This window comes from Pholcus phalangioides, unplaced genomic scaffold (genome assembly GCF_987345545.1).
Source record: "Pholcus phalangioides strain wild (caught in Gottingen) unplaced genomic scaffold, Ppha-v1.0 ptg000031l_1, whole genome shotgun sequence".
NCBI classification, from domain to species: domain Eukaryota; kingdom Metazoa; phylum Arthropoda; class Arachnida; order Araneae; family Pholcidae; genus Pholcus; species Pholcus phalangioides.
Genome location: NW_028301621.1, coordinates 4,770,370 through 4,790,185, shown reverse-complemented (window position 1 = coordinate 4,790,185; position 19,816 = coordinate 4,770,370). Strand labels below are relative to the sequence as shown.

The 19,816-nt window shown below is 34.4% G+C and overlaps 1 protein-coding gene across 3 annotated transcripts in view; it reads left to right on the top strand.

Moving 5' to 3' along the window:
* Cad87A (cadherin 87A) overlaps positions 1-19,816 on the top strand; it is a 672,761-nt gene that overhangs the window by 113,536 nt on the left and 539,409 nt on the right. For all 3 annotated transcript variants that reach the window (XM_089252829.1, XM_089252827.1, XM_089252828.1), the window contains one exon: positions 6,614-6,769. In XM_089252829.1, coding sequence (XP_089108955.1) covers positions 6,614-6,769 — 156 coding nt within the window. The remainder of the gene's footprint in view (positions 1-6,613; positions 6,770-19,816) is intronic.

Below are 19,816 nucleotides of genomic sequence, written 5' to 3'. Positions count from 1 at the left end.
ATCTTAGCGAATATTGCACTGAGAAACATGCAATTTTTCTGTTGGCATCAGGAGAGACAATGCAACAACTTTCAAATTGGAAGTTAAAGGACGGGAAATCAAAGAAAAATGTAGATTTTTTTGTTTTGAGCCACACACACTGTATTTTCCGAGGATGATATCACTTTCCGCTATCTATACGGAGGTTTCAACGGTTGGCTGATGCGAGATGAAGTTAGGAAGGAAAAATTCACCTGTGCTCTTGCTAGGAATCAAACCCACGTTCTCGAGCTTTCTGGGTGAGCCCACTAGACTACAAAGGCAAAGAATATCAATTTTTCCTTGGAACTTGTATGCGATGAACGGTCGGACCTAACTCAGGCCTCTGGAATCACGAAGTGCGGCTTATACGGCGAAATTAAAATTTGAAAATTTATTTGATCGCAATTTATCATTCTCATCGGCGCCCCCCACGCCCCTTGCCACAAGAAATTCAAATCCCGACAGAAATCGCGAAGTGCGGCTTATACGGCGAAATTAAAATTTGAAAAATTTATTTCATCGCAATTTATCATTCTCATCGTCACCCCAACGCCCCTTGCCACAAGAAATTCAAATCCCGACAGAAATCGCGAAGTGCGGCTTATACGGCGAAATTAAAATTTGAAAAATTTATTTCATCGCAATTTATCATTCTCATCGTCACCCCAACGCCCCTTGCTGCAAGAAATTCAAATTCCGACAGAAATCGCGAAGTGCGGCTTATACGGCGAAATTAAAATTTGAAAAATTTATTTCATCGCAATTTATCATTCTCATCGTCACCCCAACGCCCCTTGCCACAAGAAATTCAAATCCCGACAGAAATCGCGAAGTGCGGCTTATACGGCGAAATTAAAATTTGAAAAATTTATTTGATCGCAATTTATCATTCTCATCGTCACCCCAACGCCCCTTGCCACAAGAAATTCAAATCGCGACAGAAATCGCGAAGTGCGGCTTATACGGCGAAATTAAAATTTGAAAAATTTATTTCATCGCAATTTATCATTCTCATCGTCACCCCAACGCCCATTGCCGCAAGAAATTCAAATCCCGACAGAAATCGCGAAGTGCAGCTTATACGGCGAAATTAAAATTTGAAAATTTATTTGATAGCAATTTATCATTCTCATCGTCACCCCAACGGCCTTCATCGCGAGAAATTCAAATCCCGACAGAAATCGCGAAGTGCGGCTTATACGGCGAAATTAAAATTTGAAAAATTTATTTCATCGCAATTTATCATTCTCATCGTCACCCCAACGCCCATTGCCGCAAGAAATTCAAATCCCGACAGAAATCGCGAAGTGCGGCTTATACGGCGAAATTAAAATTTGAAAATTTATTTGATAGCAATTTATCATTCTCATCGTCACCCCAACGGCCTTCATCGCGAGAAATTCAAATCCCGACAGAAATCGCGAAGTGCGGCTTATACGGCGAAATTAAAATTTGAAAAATTTATTTGATAGCAATTTATCATTCTCATCGTCACCCCAACGGCCTTCACCGCGAGAAATTCAAATCCCGACAGAAATCACGAAGTGCGGCTTATACGGCGAAATTGAATTTTTAAATTGGACAGTGTCGGGATTTTGACCTGTCGGGATTTCGACCCTGTCGGGATTTTGACCTGTCGGGATTTCGACCCTGTCGGGATTTTGACCTGTCGGGATTTCGTCTGTCGGGATTGTGACTTGTCGGGATTTCGTCTGTCGGGATTGTGAACGGAACCCAAATTATTAGTGTAGTAATCTAAAAATTTCAAATCTCGCAGTTAAGAGATGGTTTAACATGCGTGCATTCTCTATCGTGGCCTGTTGCCACCAAATTTACCACCACCACTTGTAATGAAAGGATTTAGTCAACGTCATGGTATTGATTACAATTACACCTTCAATCCGGTGACCAAGTTAGGATCTATAATAAAACAAAAAAAAGGTTTTTGTGGCCATCATGTAAATTAGAATTAAGCTTAAAATATTTTGTGTTTTTGGCCATCATGAAGTAGTTTTTGTCTTTTGACGTGTGCTCGCGTTTCAATCTCATCATTTTTAAAATGGGAAACCAAGCACTGTTGATTTTCATCCTCTATTCCTGTACCAGTTGTCAACCTGGTTTTGGTATGTGGAGGACACATTTGTTATATGGGGTCATGGAGAGAGAAAACTTGATGAGTTCCTAGTTCATTCGAACAGTATACATCATAACATCAAATTCACAATGGAGAAAGAAGAGGGGGCCCTTTCATTTCTAGATGTTCTGGTCACAAGGATATGTAACAGACTGACTATACGGTTTACCGTAAAAAGACACACATGGACAGATACCTGCACCGGGAGTCTAATCACCATCCTGCCCAGAAGCAAGGTGGAAAGGGCAAGAAGAATCTGAGCGAGAACATTTTGATAAAGAAAAATTACACCTGATTAGGACTTTCCAGGGCAATGGATACTCTATGGGGGATGTAATGAGGGCCATACATCCAAAAAATGCCTCATGGAAAGTAGAAGAACCAGCGACCGGAAAAGCATTTTTCCCTTGCATTCCTTGAGTTAAGGACAGAATTGGACGACACCTAAGAAAATTTCGCATCAAGACCATGTTCAAGCCAACCAAAAAGCTAAGTGAATGCTTCAGGTCGGCCAAAGCTCAACGGGATGGACTAAAAACAACTGGAGTTTACCGTATCCCATGCAGTTGTGGGGAAGTATACATTGGCACTACAAAAAGATCTATATCTACCAGATTAGTCGAGCACAAATGAAATTGTAGACTGGGTCAGGTTGACAAGTCAGCCGTAGCAGAGCATGCCCTGACCAAGGACCACAAAATTCTCTTCACAAACACCCAAGTGTTATCCAACGACATGAGATATTTCCCATGTATTTTTAGAGAAGCTATCGAAATTCAAAAACACAAGAACTGCTTCAACGGAAAAGGAAAGGATGAAAATTAACAGTGCTTGGTTTCCCATTTTAAAAATGATTGAAACCCAAGCATTATCCAGAGCCCTTAGGAGCAACTTCGGCCAATGGGGAAAACAGACTGGCCCAACAGACCAATCCGGATGAGGTAGTGCGACTCAAGCATGTAGAAGGTGTAAGTAATAGCCTTTTGCCCACCTGAAATAACTGATCAATTAATATGTGAAACTCACTTGTATTCTAGACTAGTTATTTCATAGAATGATTTACACTCAATGTTAAAGTGTAAAAGAAATGCATATACATTTAGATTTCAGTAGGAGCAAAAGTTGAATGTGTTTCTTTTATTGTAATAACTAAATTAACCTAATCACCTTAATAATTAAATTAACATTTTGTATGCTTTATAATTGAGTCAAATTGTTTATTTTGCATTTGAACTTTAAACTGTCTATCATTAGTTATTTTGTAGAATAACTAGTTATTTCATAGAATAATTAGTTGAAGTGTGTGATTATTATTCTATTACATACTTTAACTGAATAGATCAGTTATTACATGAAATAACTAACTCATATACACTTCAATGGTGACATGCTCATAAAATATTTACTACATTTTTAGATGTATGAATCTTTTTAATGCATAAATCTAACCAGAACCCACTAGTTGAGCACAGAAAAAATTGAGGACTCCTGGAATAATATATGAACATTAAAAATGAAATAAAAGGGTGTTTTCATATTTTTGGTTAGTGTAAGTGACACTATCTGCTGTTGCAATATAGAGATAGTGACAGACTTGAATGCTTTGGCAACAAAGTTTTAACAATGAAGAAGCATTTGCAATGCCCAAGTCATTTTCAGATTCAGTTCACTTTCACTGATTAGCTTCCATAGCCGGTCAATTTGTCTCACTCAACTTGTCGCGCCTCAATTTGTCGCGGTACAAATTCATTGCAGTGCCAATTCGTCGCGGTGTCAATTCGTCGCTGTACAAGTTTGTCGCAGCTCCAATTCGTCGCGATACAAAGTTGTCGCAGTGTCAATTCGTCGCAATACAAATTTGTTGCAGCTCCAATTCGTAGCTGTACAAGTTTGCCGCCATGTCAATTCGTCGCGACGTCAATTTATATATTACAGAGCAGAATCAATTCTTCGAACCGTCGATTTTTCACTGTACATGTTCCACGTGAGCTTGTATGTATGTCGGTTTTTGTCTTACACGTGAAATAAAAACATTAACAAAAGTGTACACGCAGTTAACTGAAAATAATTAATTTTTGTCAATGCAGAAAGGTTATCGAAATTAAAATTACAATATCGATTACATTTAAAAATTTAACTGTATATAAAAGTTTAATTATATTTGAAAATTCAGTTATGAAAATTTGAAATGTTAAATAATTGATTTTTGCTGTGATAAAATTTCAATATCATGTGGAAAATTTCGGTTTGTATGATATTCCCCAAATTACAGTGAGCCTATCTTTAACGGTAAATTTCTATCTGCCCTATTACAGTATCTCCATAAGAACCTGAAATATTTAATTAATAATAATTCAATTAAATTAATTTTTAATTTCACAGTATAAGCCGCACTTCCTGCTTTTGTTGGGATTTCTATTTCCCACAGCGAAGGGAGTTGGGTGCAGATCAAGGGTGGAAATGTACAGTGCTTATGAATGACGATTCGATGAAGTTTTCATAACCACAGGATGAGCACCGACAAAAGCAATGTAATCACCAATAAGAAAGATGCCTATGGGTCAGTCGCATAGATACAATATAACCATTAATCTTATGTTTATAATCAGTCGCATATCTTTGGCTGGCTTGTTTGAATATTTTCACATAGTTTTCATTAGCGTCTAAGCTTTTGGTACAAGGTTGGTGTGCTTGGTCTACACTTTTAATGCAATTCAATGAATTAGTTTATTATTAATTTTCTTTGAGTTTTTTGTTGTATCTTAAAGAGAGATACAGGTTATACGGATGACAAAAAATAATGTACTTTTTGAAATTGAATTGTTTGAATTCAATTTAAATTGCAATAAATTTAAATCTTCTAACGTATGTTTAAAATACAAGAAAAAAATTATGGTAGTTCAAAATACCATCAGTTATTATTCTATAAATCAACATCAGGTTTTTACTGCGATATTCAGGTTATATAAGTGTTTAAATAAAATGATACTCAAAGCACTGAAAATAAATGAAGGTTTAGATATTGTGGAGTGTTTATATGTACGATACAAATTGTTTTTAAAATTAAAATTATCCTAATAAATGTAGGCTATAATCAGAGGCGGATTTATAGTTTTCCCACCTGTGGGCTCTTCAAACCTTGCCTTCCTTCTTCCTTTCTAATTCATGTTCTTGATCACCAATTACTTAATTTTGGTCACGCCCTTTCACTTGAACTTGTCATCTTGGGATAAAGCCCGCATACCCCCCCCTCACCTAGGAAATATACCTCTGAACGTAATCTGTTAATGTTAATTCACTTGTACTATAAGAAGAAATTTTTACTAATCGTTGACTGGAGCCGTAGACCAAGCACACCAACCTTGTACCAAAAGCTTAGACGCTAATGAAAACTATGTGAAAATATTCAAACAAGCCAGCCAAAGATATGCGACTGATTATAAACATAAGATTAATGGTTATATTATTTCTATGCGACTGACCCATAGTCATCTTTCTTATTGGTGATTACATTGCCTTTGTCGGTGATCATCCTGTGGGCATTATGAAAACTTCACCGAATCGTCATTCATAAGCACTGTACATTTCCATCATTGATCTGCGCCCAACTCCCTTCGCTGTGAGAAATAGAAATCCCAACAAAAGCGGGAAGTGGTGTCAGAGACAGAGATGCTGTTGTTGCCCAGGGTACTTTATGGAATGGGTATGAGCACCCAGAGAAATGATTCAGAAATCAAAATTTTCTACCTCAAGATCAAGACAAGAACCCACAAGTTCCAAACACTTCCGGCATCCTTGGTCAGTCAAAGGTGCCGACATGAAAGAAACATTGAGGAGGGGGGGGGGCTGAAAATTCATTCTGTTTATAAGGGACTCAAATCCAGAGAAAAACTGTTAAATGTGGCTTATAAGGTGGAAATTAAAATTTAAAAATTTATTTGATCTCAATTTTTTATTTGGGTGAGCTCTTCAACATCCCTCGCTGCGAGAAATGGAAATCCCGACAGAAATGCGGATTATATGGTAAAAATTTAATGACTTCAATGACTATTTTCCTTCATTTGTTAAAAATTAAAACTGATGGGAAGGGGGAACATTTCCAATAAATGAGAAAAAAAATTAGTTCAATTTTTTACGCCTAAAGCAACTACCCTATTTATAAGGTCACAACAAACATATGAATTTTAAAGCAATTCAAATTTTTCGCGATGAAATGAGTCAGCGAAAAATTTGTATGTGACGATGGGCTGTGCCCATATGTTAAGATGGCACTGACTGCATGTGGAGCTCATATAAATTTATTCTACTGAAAATTGATTTTGCATCAACTAAATATGTAGTTCATTTTGTAATTACTGAGGTAAGTATTAGATTAATTTTTCATTGGTATTAAGTATTCATTTAAGAAAAGATTCATGTTTTAGTCTTTTTTATGTTAATAAAATTCATTTTATTTAGGGATCAAATTCAGTGTTCAACATTGAATTGTTAGATGAATCAAACATTTTCAGCATAGAGCCCTTATTAGCTACTGGATCAACATCTGTCAGCATTAGAGTAGCTAATGGGCCTTTGGATTATGAAAATCCTAATCAAAGAAAGTTTATTTTGCTGGTAAGTTGCATGCACATTATGTATAAATATATATATATCTATTGGTTTTTTTCTGCGCTGATAACAGTAAGTCACTTTTAGTAAGTAAGTTTTTCATTCCCAATACAGAAATTACTTTTGATCATTTTTTTCCACTCATAGAAAATAGGATGAGATTTGTTTTTTTTTTCTTGTTGAAAAATATTTTCAAAATAGAGCGGTTTGTGTGGCTAAGTATGTTTTAGAACTTCTTTTTTGTAGAAGAATGGGCTTATTAGTGAAGGAAAAAAGATGTTTTAATTTTTATTTGATATATGATAAGAGGTGTCCGACTTTTTTTCTTTTGTGGGCTGCATTGGAAAAATGAAAACGCCTTTTAGAGTGTTTTCTAAATGTAAATTATAGTATTTAGGAGTCAAATTTAACATTCCAAATGGGTAAAAAAATAACTGCTCTTTCTTCTTTTCTCATGTCAAAATTCAGTCAGTGCTGGATTTTATGAACCTCTAATTTACAAGTACACCGGTTTTTTTTTTACAAACTGCTTCTGTGTCTCAAACAGCATGCCATAGAAATGATATTAGAAAACCAACCCTATTTGATTAACTCTTACTTCTATTATCTCTCTATTTTATAAACTTGTTTTTCTTTTGTTATTTTTTCCTGTTTAATTTTTCCAGCCGCCTCCGAATTTATTATAACCAAAAATAAACTTCAATTCAGAAGTTCTACGTGTCTCGTTAGAAAACAGGGAAAGGGAGGGGGAGGTAAAGAGTTCACCAATTTGTGATCACTAGGGATATAATTTTTGTGCCCTAAAACCTTCTAAAAACTGCTCTATCATAGCTGCCAACTCTCCCGAATTTTTTGGGAATCTCCCGAATTTTAGCTTCATCTCCCGACCTCCCGAAAAGTTCTTAAATCTCCCGAATTTTTACAAAAATTGTAATAATCCCTAATTGTCCCTAAAAATTTCCTACTTTATTGAAAAAAATCCCTAATTGTCCCTAAATTTTCTACTTCATTGAAAAAAATCCCTAAGAATTTTCTTGGGAGGGAAAAGGCTTTTGCTTTTATTCTTTTTCCCTTTTGAAATGACGTCACGCGTAGTAAGTGGAGAATAGTGGGAATTTCTTTTTATGAAAGTTTTGCAGTGTGAACCCTCCAATGGCAACAAGAAAAGTTATTTGTCTTATCGTGCAGGGAAATAGCTTAGCAACCAATAGTCCTGGATAATAATTGAACGTTATAGTGACGCGCATATGGGCAAACCTTCCTCTTTGTTGTTGAAGTCACGTACATGCAGTAACGAAACATGGATACTGATAAGCCGAAAAAGTATTTAATTAATTTTAAAAATACTTATTCCAATGAATTTCCTTTCATCAACCGTTCCAAAAAAGGGACGACTTTTGCTTTTAGTACAGTTTGTGTTACAGATATCAACATCGGTCATGGTGGAAAGAATGACATCATCGTCCATGTGAAATCAAAAAAACATCAAGCAAGTACCAAGAAAAGTCAGTGTTCTTTAAAAATTGACTCTTTTTTTCCTTCATCTTCCGATGATTTTGGGGTCATTCGCGCAGAATGTTTGTTCACATCATTTTTGATTGAACACAATTTGCCGGTCAGCTGCGCCGATCACGTAGGACCATTACTGAAGAAAATGTTTCCGGATTCCGAAACTACAAAAAAGTATGAATGTGCTCGCACAAAAGCAACAGCTATAATTCGCGTGATTTCTGAAGAAGAACAATCTTCATTAATTGCGGTTTTACGTCAGAAACCGTTTGCTATTGCTACCGATGGTAGTAACAAGGATGACAAACTATATCCCGTTGTTGTGACGTATTTCGATGATAAAACTTTGCAAATTCAAAGTGATTTATTGTGTGCTCCTGTTTTGAACGGTGATGCAACAGGGAGAAACATTGACAATCTTGTTGTTGACAGTTGGTGTCCAGGGGAATTCCAATAAAAAATTGTATTGCCCTAGGTTGTGACAATGCAAATGTGATGATTGGGCGTCGCAAAGGTGTTGCGTCAGTTTTAACTTATCATCACAGTGAAATTTTTGTAATGGGTTGTGTGAGCCATCTCATTGATCTGACTGCTGGACGAGGAATGGCCTCTTTGCCCGTAAATGTAGATGAAATTTTAGTTGATGTTTATTACTATTTAAAACGGAGTGCAAAGAGAGTGAGCAAATTTGAGCAGTTCCAGGAACTTCATGGAACAGAAATGAGAAAAATCCTCAAACATGTCGAAACCAGGTGGTTATCCATGGGTCGATGTTTGAATAGATTGATTGAACAGTGGGACCCACTGTTGAGTTTTTTTACTGAAGATATTTCAAATACTTGCAGGAAAAGAACAACAGACACAAACTTAGATTCTTATAGAATTCCAAAAGTTCGAAAATCATCAGAAACGACCGAGATCACAAATACAGGTTTGAATTTCAATAAAATTCCTGAACTTTCCAAAACAGCCTCGAGTAAAAATTTCAAGGGGAAGGAGCGAACAGGTATAAAATCAAAACACAATGAACAAAAAATTGATACACCCAGAAATCAAAAAGAGCGTGTCTTTGAATTTCTTTTATCAGATCTGAATAAGGCATTCTGTTTGTTCTTGAAAAATATCATACCTGTATTGGAAAGGTTTTGCTCTATTTCACAGTCACAGTATCCTTTGATACATGCTTTACGACAAATAATTATAGATCTTTTTAAGGAGCTGCTCTCAAAATTTGTGAAAGCAAATGTTGTAAAGGAAAATAAATTTCCACTGCTTGTGGATTACCATAATCCTGAAAACCAAAAAAAAGATCTTGAGATTGTCATTGGCAGTCTAACTTCAAACTTAGTTTTGTCTTTGCCAGATAGAGATAGAGAATTTTTCTTTTTGAATGTAAGAAAATATTTTGTTTCTATTTTGGATTACATTCATCACACTTTCCCTCTTAATTCAGACGTTTTGGTCAATGCTGAAGTAGCAAATCCAGCAACTATTTCATATTCTGACTTTTCAAAGGTCAAGTATTTTGTTGAAAAGTTTCCTGTCATTTCATTTAAGAAAGAAGATGAAACTATGGAAAAGGTCTTGGATAATTTAGAGTCACAGTTCTGTGAATTGCAGATGGAAGATTTGACTGACTTGTTAAATAACAAAAAACGAGTTGATGTTCAATGGACACGGATTGGTAACATCACAAATGCAATCGGGGGAAAAAAATATGAAAGACTATCCAAAGTGATGCTGTCCATACTTGTAATTCCTCATTCCAATGCTGAATGTGAGAGACTTTTCAGTCAGGTTAGAAAAATAAAAACTGACTTTAGATCATCTCTTTCTGATGAGTACCTGGAAAGCTTACTTGTAGCTAAACATTGTCTGAAAACTAAGTGCTTTCAAAAAGATTTCACTAATGAATTTCTAAAGAAAGCTAAGTCTGCTACACATGCACAACTTCACTTTTAAGTCAAACCTTTGCATTGTATTTTTATTTTCCTGTAAATTTTTTCGATCCAAGTATTTTTTATAAAAAATTTTCTTGTTAAAAGTCCTTTGACTTTTTTTTTTTAAAAAGAAAGCATTCCCACTTCTGAGTAATAAATTTACATTAAAGTACTTTTACTGAAGAGGCTGTATTTAGTTTAACCACGTGTTTTAAAATAAATTTTTGATATTCTTTCTGTAAATGCTGCTTTAGATCGTCATTGAAATTTTGGCATCCACTTTCATTTGTTTTTTATGTAGGGATTTTGTTTTCAAGGGTTTAACTTACATGTGGGGAAAATCCCTATGTTCTTTGAAAAATCCCTATGTTATTTGAAAAATCCCTATCTTATTTAAAAAATCCCTATCTTATTTAAAAAATCCCTATCTTATTTAAAAAATCCCTACCTTATTTAAAAAATCCCTATCTTATTTAAAAAATCCTTATCTAAAAAATACTTTTTTAAAATTGTATTTATTTAGGGGTGGTTTTAGTAGAAAATACGGGTTCGCGCGGAAATCTCCGTAATTTTCATTTTCAAAAGTTGGCAGCTATGCTCTATAAAAAAAGCATTTATGCCCTTAAGAAACTGTAAATATGCCTGATTAAATGAAAAATATTACCTAAAAATTGTTTCATTCCTATCCCAGAAACATTATTTTTAGCAAAATAATATGACAATGAGCAGGGGTGCAAGCCCCAGTAGCACAACGATATAGTACAATATCTGGACCATATCGTTATATATCGAAATGTCAGAGGAATATCAGATGTCATAACTATGATATAGAACGATCTCGTCTTATATGGTGCAAATTATTTATGATGTTAATTGATCAAATGTTTAATTTTTCAGCCGAATATGTATTTGATTCCATGTGAATAATCTCTACTTTGAAGGACAACAACTTGGGACAATAAATTATTTTAATATAGTTTGAAAAACATAGATCTATATCGTGCACCTGACAAAGATCTATATCAGATTCTCGATATAGACCTGATATAGATCTATCAAAGACGACATAGCTCTATATCCTGAGCATGACATACATCTATATCGTGAACCTGACAAAGATATATATCAGATACACAATATGCTGATATATCACCATATTGTGTGTCTTTAAATAAAAATATTGCCTTGAAATAACAATTTGGAGAAAATTTAAAGTCGAGTGTACAATTTTTTGTTTGAATTGAAATTAAAAACGTTTGAATTTTTCATATGAAATTTTGATTTTAATAGGATTAATTATGTTGATATATCAAAATCATTTCGTCAGTTATGATTGAATCCTTACTGTGTATGTTTTACATCGTAGATGTTGGTATTTTAGAAGGAGCGAGAACTTATCCACTCTAACTTTAATTGCCACTTTATAATTGCACATATTTTTTAATTAAAAAAAATTGCTTTTGTTTTTGTTGTATGTGTGTTTTTCTTAAAATTATTTATTTTTTTCCTTTGATGTTTTTTTACCATACTTTGAGAATTTTAACTCTTTTGTGATGCATATTTTTTATTCAGTATTTTTTGTTTTATTAGCATATAAATTAATAATTTTAAATAAATGATATACTACACAATACATTAATTTATTTCTTGTGTTTTTTGTATTATATATAATTTCCTCAATTATAATATAATTTTTCTATTATCTGCCTCAAAATGATAAATATGTCTCACAATTTCTATTTTGTAATTTTTGTGCAGACATGAAAATGAATAAATTTGATTGAAAATATAAGTAAAAAAAATATCACTTGTAATTTAATGTTATAATACGAAACTGTAACCAGTGCTGTAGTGGTGGGTTGGTAAGATACAGAGTTAGAGATGGGAAGAGTTTAGTGTTCAGGGTACACGGGTTCAAGTCCACCCACCTCCAAATAATTACATTTTTTTTTCTTCCGAAAGGGCGCCATCTATCGTCCAAAATGTGAAGTATTTGAATATATCACATTCACGATATAGATCTATTTATCTCAGACTATGCCTTTTTTAGCCAGAACGATATCGTGGCCCGATATAGATCTATATTGGAAACTGAAATTTTACGATATAGATCTATATCTTTGTGCTACTTGGGGAGCTGTGCCAAACTGTTCTCTTGCTACATGGTGCACCAAGGCGCCGAATCCCTTCGTGTTTGACTAATTCTTGTTTGTGGTTCGCGGAGGTGCCGCTAATGCACTGTTGTGTGTCAAATACCCGGACTGTAGGAAAAGGAAGCATGAAAATTTTGTTCACAGGACGCGTTCTTTCTGAGACAAGGAAAAAGATATGGAGAGGAAACTTAAATTCTTTTCACTTCCCACCATCTACCACAATCGCGTTATCTCTCGTGACCTTGGAAAGTAGTTTGAGTACCTTGAAATACAAAGTCCTGTACTGTTATTGGTATAACCCAAAGGCTATCAAAGTCCCTGAATGAATATGTCGAATGCTTTTATTTCGGAGAAAGTTTTTCCCCCTGGTTACATACTTAAAATAACTTTAATTTCGTAGCTACCAACCTGCTACCAAAGACAGCAGATCTACGGCATAAATTTGCTTTATTTTCCACAAGATTGCACACTCGTCTTTGCAAAGAATCGAAAAGAGGATTGGTTGTCTTGTTTAAATTACCAAAATTTTTCGGAGATTTATATTTATTTAACAAAGAAATGTACAAGCATACATATACAAATAGAGACAACTCTTCATCCAAGGTGAACATGACCGTCACATACTCAGGGGTGGGAACTCTGCGCCAATTGCGCCGCACTGCGCCAAAATTAACATCTTGCGCCATCCTACTCTAATAGTGTAATTCCGTATTTTTCTGCGCCAGATAGCGAATTTTGCTTCAGTATGCCCGGAATTTTGGGAAGGACGCCAAAAATGTTTTCTTCTTGCTTGCCGCGAAACGATTCTTTCCGAGAAGAGCGTGTTTTATTCCACTGTACTTGAACTATCGCCTTATTTAAACTATCGGCCCCTGCATTGGGCTTTCCATTTCGAAATCCCGACATTATCCGTGATCGTGTAACTGAAGATGGTTTGGTTTTTTTTTGGTCATTTAGCTTTAAAGCGCAAATGCGAGTCAGTTTCCGTTTTCAAAAAAAAAAGTCGCCACTGGAAGCAGCAGAAATTACTGTAGTCGATCGTCATTGCGTCAAATCCCGATGTTTCGTGAAAAAAAATTTCATTCCGGCAGTAAGAAGCGCATGTCCGCCGATTGCTAATTTAGAAACTTTGCTGAATAATAATCGTTAAATCGCCAATGTTGCCGAATACCAAGTATTGAATCGCCAATGTTGCCGAATAACGAGTATTGAATCGCCAATATCGCCAAATAACGAGTGTCAGATCGCCAATCTCGCCAAATAATGAGTGCTGAATCGCCAAACATAGTGTTGATTCTTTGAAATTTTCTCCCATTTTGCAACAATTTCTTTCCGAGTATAAAAAAAATTGAAAACTTAAATAGAAAATTTTTAGCCCATTTGAAGGGCGGCTGTTCCAGACAGCAAATAGTGCCCTCAGTAAGCAAAAATCATCTTAAATAAACTGGTGCGAAAAATATTATGACAGCTGCTCTTTCAAACAAGGTGTCAAAAACCTGAAACAACAAGTGCAGTTGTTTTATTTTGAAAAGGGGTGAGGGTTAACGAAAATATTGTTAATTTCGCTGCTCCAATTTATAAATATCTGCTCCAAATCCTATAGTTTGCTGCTCCAAAACTGCTCCAAATCCTCAATTTGCTGCTCCAAAACTGCTCCGAATCCTGAATTTTACTGCTCCAAAGCTGCTCCGAAATGGACTTTGTCACTTCCTGCCCCTGCATACTGGATGATGGGTTATTGATTTAAAAAAAAAGTACAATGTGTGAGGGGGCAAATACCTATATATAAACACTTTTACTTTTACATAAATGCAATTATAAATGGGGGTGGGGGGAATTGATAGTTAAATATCAAATAGACGGGTGAAGGGGGAAAAACAAAAAATTAATAGTAACATCCTCGTGGCAATACATGGTGCATTTTAAATATCAAATTTAGAGATAATAAGTATGATTTGAATAATTGAGCTACTGTCAGAAAGGCAAAATATTTCAAATGTTGATAAATAAAATGAGAGAAAACCAATTACTTTAATTAGTGTGAGGGGCGATTTCTTTAAAAAAACAAAAGACTAAAAGTGCACGGAGACAATAAATATCTTTTGAGGTACTTCTTGTACGCGTAAAGAGAGGAAGCATTCCTAATTTCAATGGGTAGAGAGTTATAAAACTTAGGTATTAGGTAAGAGAAATGAATTTTTTTTATGTTTTTGTGAACAATTGGCAAAGAATATGTAGCGTTACGCCTAGCAGAAGATCGAGTGGATATTAATGGTAGGGAGTATTGACATTTAGAGAGAAGTAACAGGGATTTATAAAAATATAAGTATCTAAGTGGTAGAATTTCTATACTTTTGAAGAGAGAGTGATGGAAGGAGTATAATAGTCATTAAAAATTAGCCTTATAATTTTCTTCTGTAGTGATATAATAGGTTTTAAGTTAGTCAAATAGCCACTGCCACCAAATAGGTAAACCGTATAATAAGTAAGAATGGAATAGTGAGTAGTAGAGGGTGATTACAAAAGAGCGATTAACAAAATATTTTAGAAAATACAATTTATACATTGTAAATCTTAATTTTATTTGTAGATTATGAACATGGGATTTCCATTTCATGTCAATATAAATACCCAGATATTTTATAGTATTCACTTGTTCTAATTTATAACAGTTACAATCAGTGTTAATGATACATACAGATTTATGAATCATAAAGTCAATATCCAAGGCAGGAATGTTATGCAAAGAAAAGTTAATATATTTAGTTTTAGAGATATTAAGTTAAAGATCATTTGCATGAAACCAGTCTCTAATTTTTATCATGTCAGAATTTACTGTAATTTGGAGAGATTCATAGGTAGCAGCAGAATAAAGTATGACTGTATCATCTGCAAACGTGATTATCTTGCCATAAATTTTTAGATTACATAAATCATTTATAAATTCATTAAAGAGAAGGGGGCCAAGAACAGATCCCTGGGGGGACTCCTCGGTTAACCCTAAAAATTTACTGGAATGAGAGCCACATCTTACTCTCTGAGATCTGTTCGTCAGATATGACACTATGGGATTTAGGGGGAATGTCTCTAATTCCTCATGCCTCAAGCTTATATTGAAGGATTTCATGATTAACACTGTCAAAGGCTTTTCTTATGGCTAGGAATACAGCTGTGGTTTTTCTAGATTTGTCAAGATTGTGAATTACATATGTATTAAAATCTAGTAAAGCAATTTCAGTGTTATGATTAGCAAGAAACCCATGTTGATTAGGAGAAAAAAAATTAGTATGAGAGAGAAATGAGAGTATTCTTTTTTTAGAACAGTTTCAAAAATCTTGGAAATAGCAGGTAAAATGGGAATAGGCCTATATATAATTACTTAAATCATTACGATTTCCTGATTGAAAACTGGGAAAACAGTAGCAGTTTTCAAAGAGTTAGGATAAACACGGTTTAGTATGCAGTTATTTATCAAATTAGTAAGTATTATAATTAGATGGTAAGGAAAACATTTAAGAATCAATGAATTAATCATATCACTAGAAACCGAATGAGATAACCGATTTATAATAGAAATGATTTCTTCTGGGTAAGTTGGGGAGATGAAAAAAGATCTGTTAGAATAGGGGACGTATTTTTTGTAGTTATCCAACGGTGAAATGGGTGATGAAACAATGTTTACAAAATGATTGTTAAATTTATCAGGAAGCACTTGGGGTTCAATGTTATCGGGGAGGGAATTGCTACGATTTTTACCAATTATGTTATCAATAAACTTCTATCGTTTGAACGGAGTATCACATTTTGAAAACTGTTGAGAGACGCAAAATTGTTTAGAAATTTTGATTTTGTATTTTAGGTAATGTGTGACATTATAATATGCAGTACTAACCTCCTGATCATATGGATATTTTTTAGTTTTAAAATATAGTTTGTTTTATTTTAATTAAATGTTTTATCTCTGATGTAATCCAAGTTTTATCAGTCTATCTGGAAAGGTTTATATCACGATATGATGTATGGTTATTTGTGATGGTTTCAAGTTTAACAATAAATTCATCAAAAGCACCATCACTTTGGGAATTATTTATGCAAAGTGCATAATTCTGTAGATATAGCTTGAGTTGGGAATAATTAATAATTTTTTTTCTATAAACATTGAATTTTTGTACCGGACCAGAATTAATATTAGAGTATGATAATTTACATAGAATCGGGTAATGATCTGTCAAATTCGTTTCCCAGACTACAGATTCAGAAAACAAAAGCTGTGAAGAATTTCTTATAAAAATGTGATCAATGCATGACTTAGAGGAAGGTCTGGTGATTTGAGATATCATAGGTAAAAAACCATTGATTGACAGAAGATCGAGATATTCATAATGATTAGTATTAATTTGATCCAATATGTTTATGTTGATATCCCCAATAATAATTACATCACAGTTTTTTGTATTACCCAATAAAATTTCTAACTCCTGGAGAAAATCTGAAACACAGTGAAGGCATGAGACCTATAAATACAGGTTATTAATAAATTAATTGAAGGTTCGAGTAGCTGAACAATTTCAGCAGTATTAATTTGTACTTGGTCAGTCAACACAAATCCAAGGCAGGTTTTCGAGAAGATGCACACATCATCAGTGTTGTTATAGGATCTGCAGCATGAAAATTTCTGGAAGCCATTGATATTAAAAAGTTTTTGCTCCTCCTCACTCATCCACCCATATCTCAGACAAGATTAATAAATCAATGTTATCAACAAAATCATCAATCAAAGCAATCAAAAAATCAAAATTAGCTCTGAAGCTACAAATATTAAAATGAATGATGTTAATTTATACAAAAATTGCCACGTTTTCAAGACAAATAAATTCAATTGCTCGATTGGTAGACACGTTTCGGCTCTTCAATAGAGAGCCGTCATAAGGACCTCGTGGTCAGAATTCACATGAATGAGTCGCGGAGGGGTGATGTTTACGTCTGGTCGTCTGAAGAGTTCGCCTTTGTATTTGCTGTGTCCGAGTGGTCTTTGGATGCGATTAGGGGAGCCATCTGTTCAAAGTGTTGAAAGTTTTGTCACGACTGAGGTTAATAAAGCCTGTCCAAGCTGACGAAATAGGTGGTGTGTTTCTTCCATCATTATCGAGGAAATTCTGGCATGTTCTGATGAAGTATCCCTCGAGAAAATTCAATTCAGAATTGTGTGTTGCTTTTTTAAAAACAAACGCTTTATCAAAATCAAAATAATGTGAACGTTGCCAACAGTGTTGGGCAATAGCCGCACTATCCGCCTGTCTCTTCTCAACATGGTTTCGGTGTTCGAGAACTCGAATATTTAGATTTCTCCTAGTTTGGCCAATATATCCATTTTCGCAATTCTTGCATGGGATGAAGTAGATACCAGATTCTTTGGAGGGTGAGATAGGATTTTTCAGATGGGAAAAGGTGAGTATATTTGTTGGCTGGAATATTGTATGGAAGTCAAATTTCTTTAAGATAGAAGAGATCATGAAACTTAAAGAATCGAATGGAAGAACAACGGTATTAGAAAACTGTTTTGAGTCAGCTGGGAGTAGGTTTGTGGTGCATGTCTGGGTCTTTTTTTTTGAGGATCTTGTCGATGATAAAAGGTGAAAAACCACGATTCGAAGCGATGTCACAAAGGATATTGAGTTCATTCTGGAGAGAGGCTGAATCACTGCAAAGTTTTAGTGCTCGATGAACAAAAGAAGAAAATGCTGAAAGTTTCTGATTGGGAGGATGAAAGGATTTTGCATGAGATGTCATGGAGATAGTGAATAGTTTATGGTACATAGATGTATGAAATGCAGTGTCTGTCTTTTTAATGAGCACATCGAGAAAAGGCAGCATATTATTTTTTTTATTTCATAGGTGAGTTTCAATATATTATGTGGGTCAGTAGAATTCATAAAATTGAATGAAATGAATATAAATTTGTTTTTTTTGTGTGATAAGAATGATAAGTTCAGTAATAGAGTTAACAGGATGATTGTTGACATTACATTTTCCTAAAAACTTTTCAAGTTCATGCGGGGCGCAGATACTGTGACTGTTTAAATCCATATCATTTTATATGAGTTAATCAGTCAGAATACCTGTCTATAAATATAAAGTTATAACTGAAAAAAAAAATATGTAAACAAAACCAACATGCTCATTTAAATGTAAAAAAAAAATCCAGTTTTTTTAAATAAAAAATTGAAATAGTCCACATTTTGCTCTAGTATATTCATTATCTTAATGAGAATACCAAACTTGTTGACTTAGTTGTAAAGTGTATTTAAATAATTATGTTCATTAACAGAGAGCATAAACTTTTGAGGAGTCACTTGATTTATCAATTAACCAAAAAAAAAAAAAATTCAAAGTGTATAAAAATTAAATATCAAAAAATATTATACAAATCCTCCAACAACTTTACTCGTATTGCTCTTGATTTCTCATGCTTTCTAAGATGGACTTTGCCATCACTGACCCAGCAAAAGTGGAAATCATTCTCTGATTTGAATTTTTTGCATTCATACAACAGTTGTTTCGTATAAGGAGCTAAATGTTCATTTATGTAACTTGATTAGGTTTTAAAACACTAGAAATCTTGGACGCGTATATTTTTTTCTCACGTGCAGCTCTCAAAACAATATCACTATTTTCCTTGGTGTTAAACTTGCAGATAATTGGTTTTATGCGGTCCTTACGCATAGTTGGTAAACGATGAAAGCACTAATACAGTCCACCAGATTAGGAACTTCCAAAAATTGCAGCAGAGAATATTTTAAATCAGTCAGATTTTCGTTTGATGATTCTGGCAAACCGGTAATTTCTATGTTGCACTTGCGGGTGTATCGTTAGAGGTCAACAAGATCGATCTTTAGATAATCGAGTTCAGATTTCAGATCTCTATTTTTCATAGTCAATAGCTCTTGCTCTCGTTTACATTCTGCAATTTCAGCCCTTTGTTTTTCCATCTGTCTAATCTATGATTGTAGTGATTTCTCATGTTGTTCAATTTTTTCTGCTATGAACGATTTAATGGATATTGTATGATTCTCAATCAGACCAGGGATTGCCAGGAGGAGATTGTGACATTCCGGGGTTAAATCACCCATAACATTTTTTTCAATGTCAATCATATCTATACTCGGAATTTGATTGCTAATAATCGGATCCCATGCAGATGAACTATTTATATTCTTGTTAAGAATAGACGGAGAGATGTTAGACGTAGTTGTGTCTTGACTCATAGTAGCAATTGGATCGAAACATGTAAATTCAGCATTTGTTGAAGTTGAGGCAGATTGTTGGGAAAAAACGAGATGTATAAAAACTCCTGTTTAAAAAAAGTTCCAGCGAAAATCTGTATTTGGGATGCCTCGAGGAAAAAAATTTATACCCATGCGGAATATTTTTTTGGCGCTATTGACCATCTT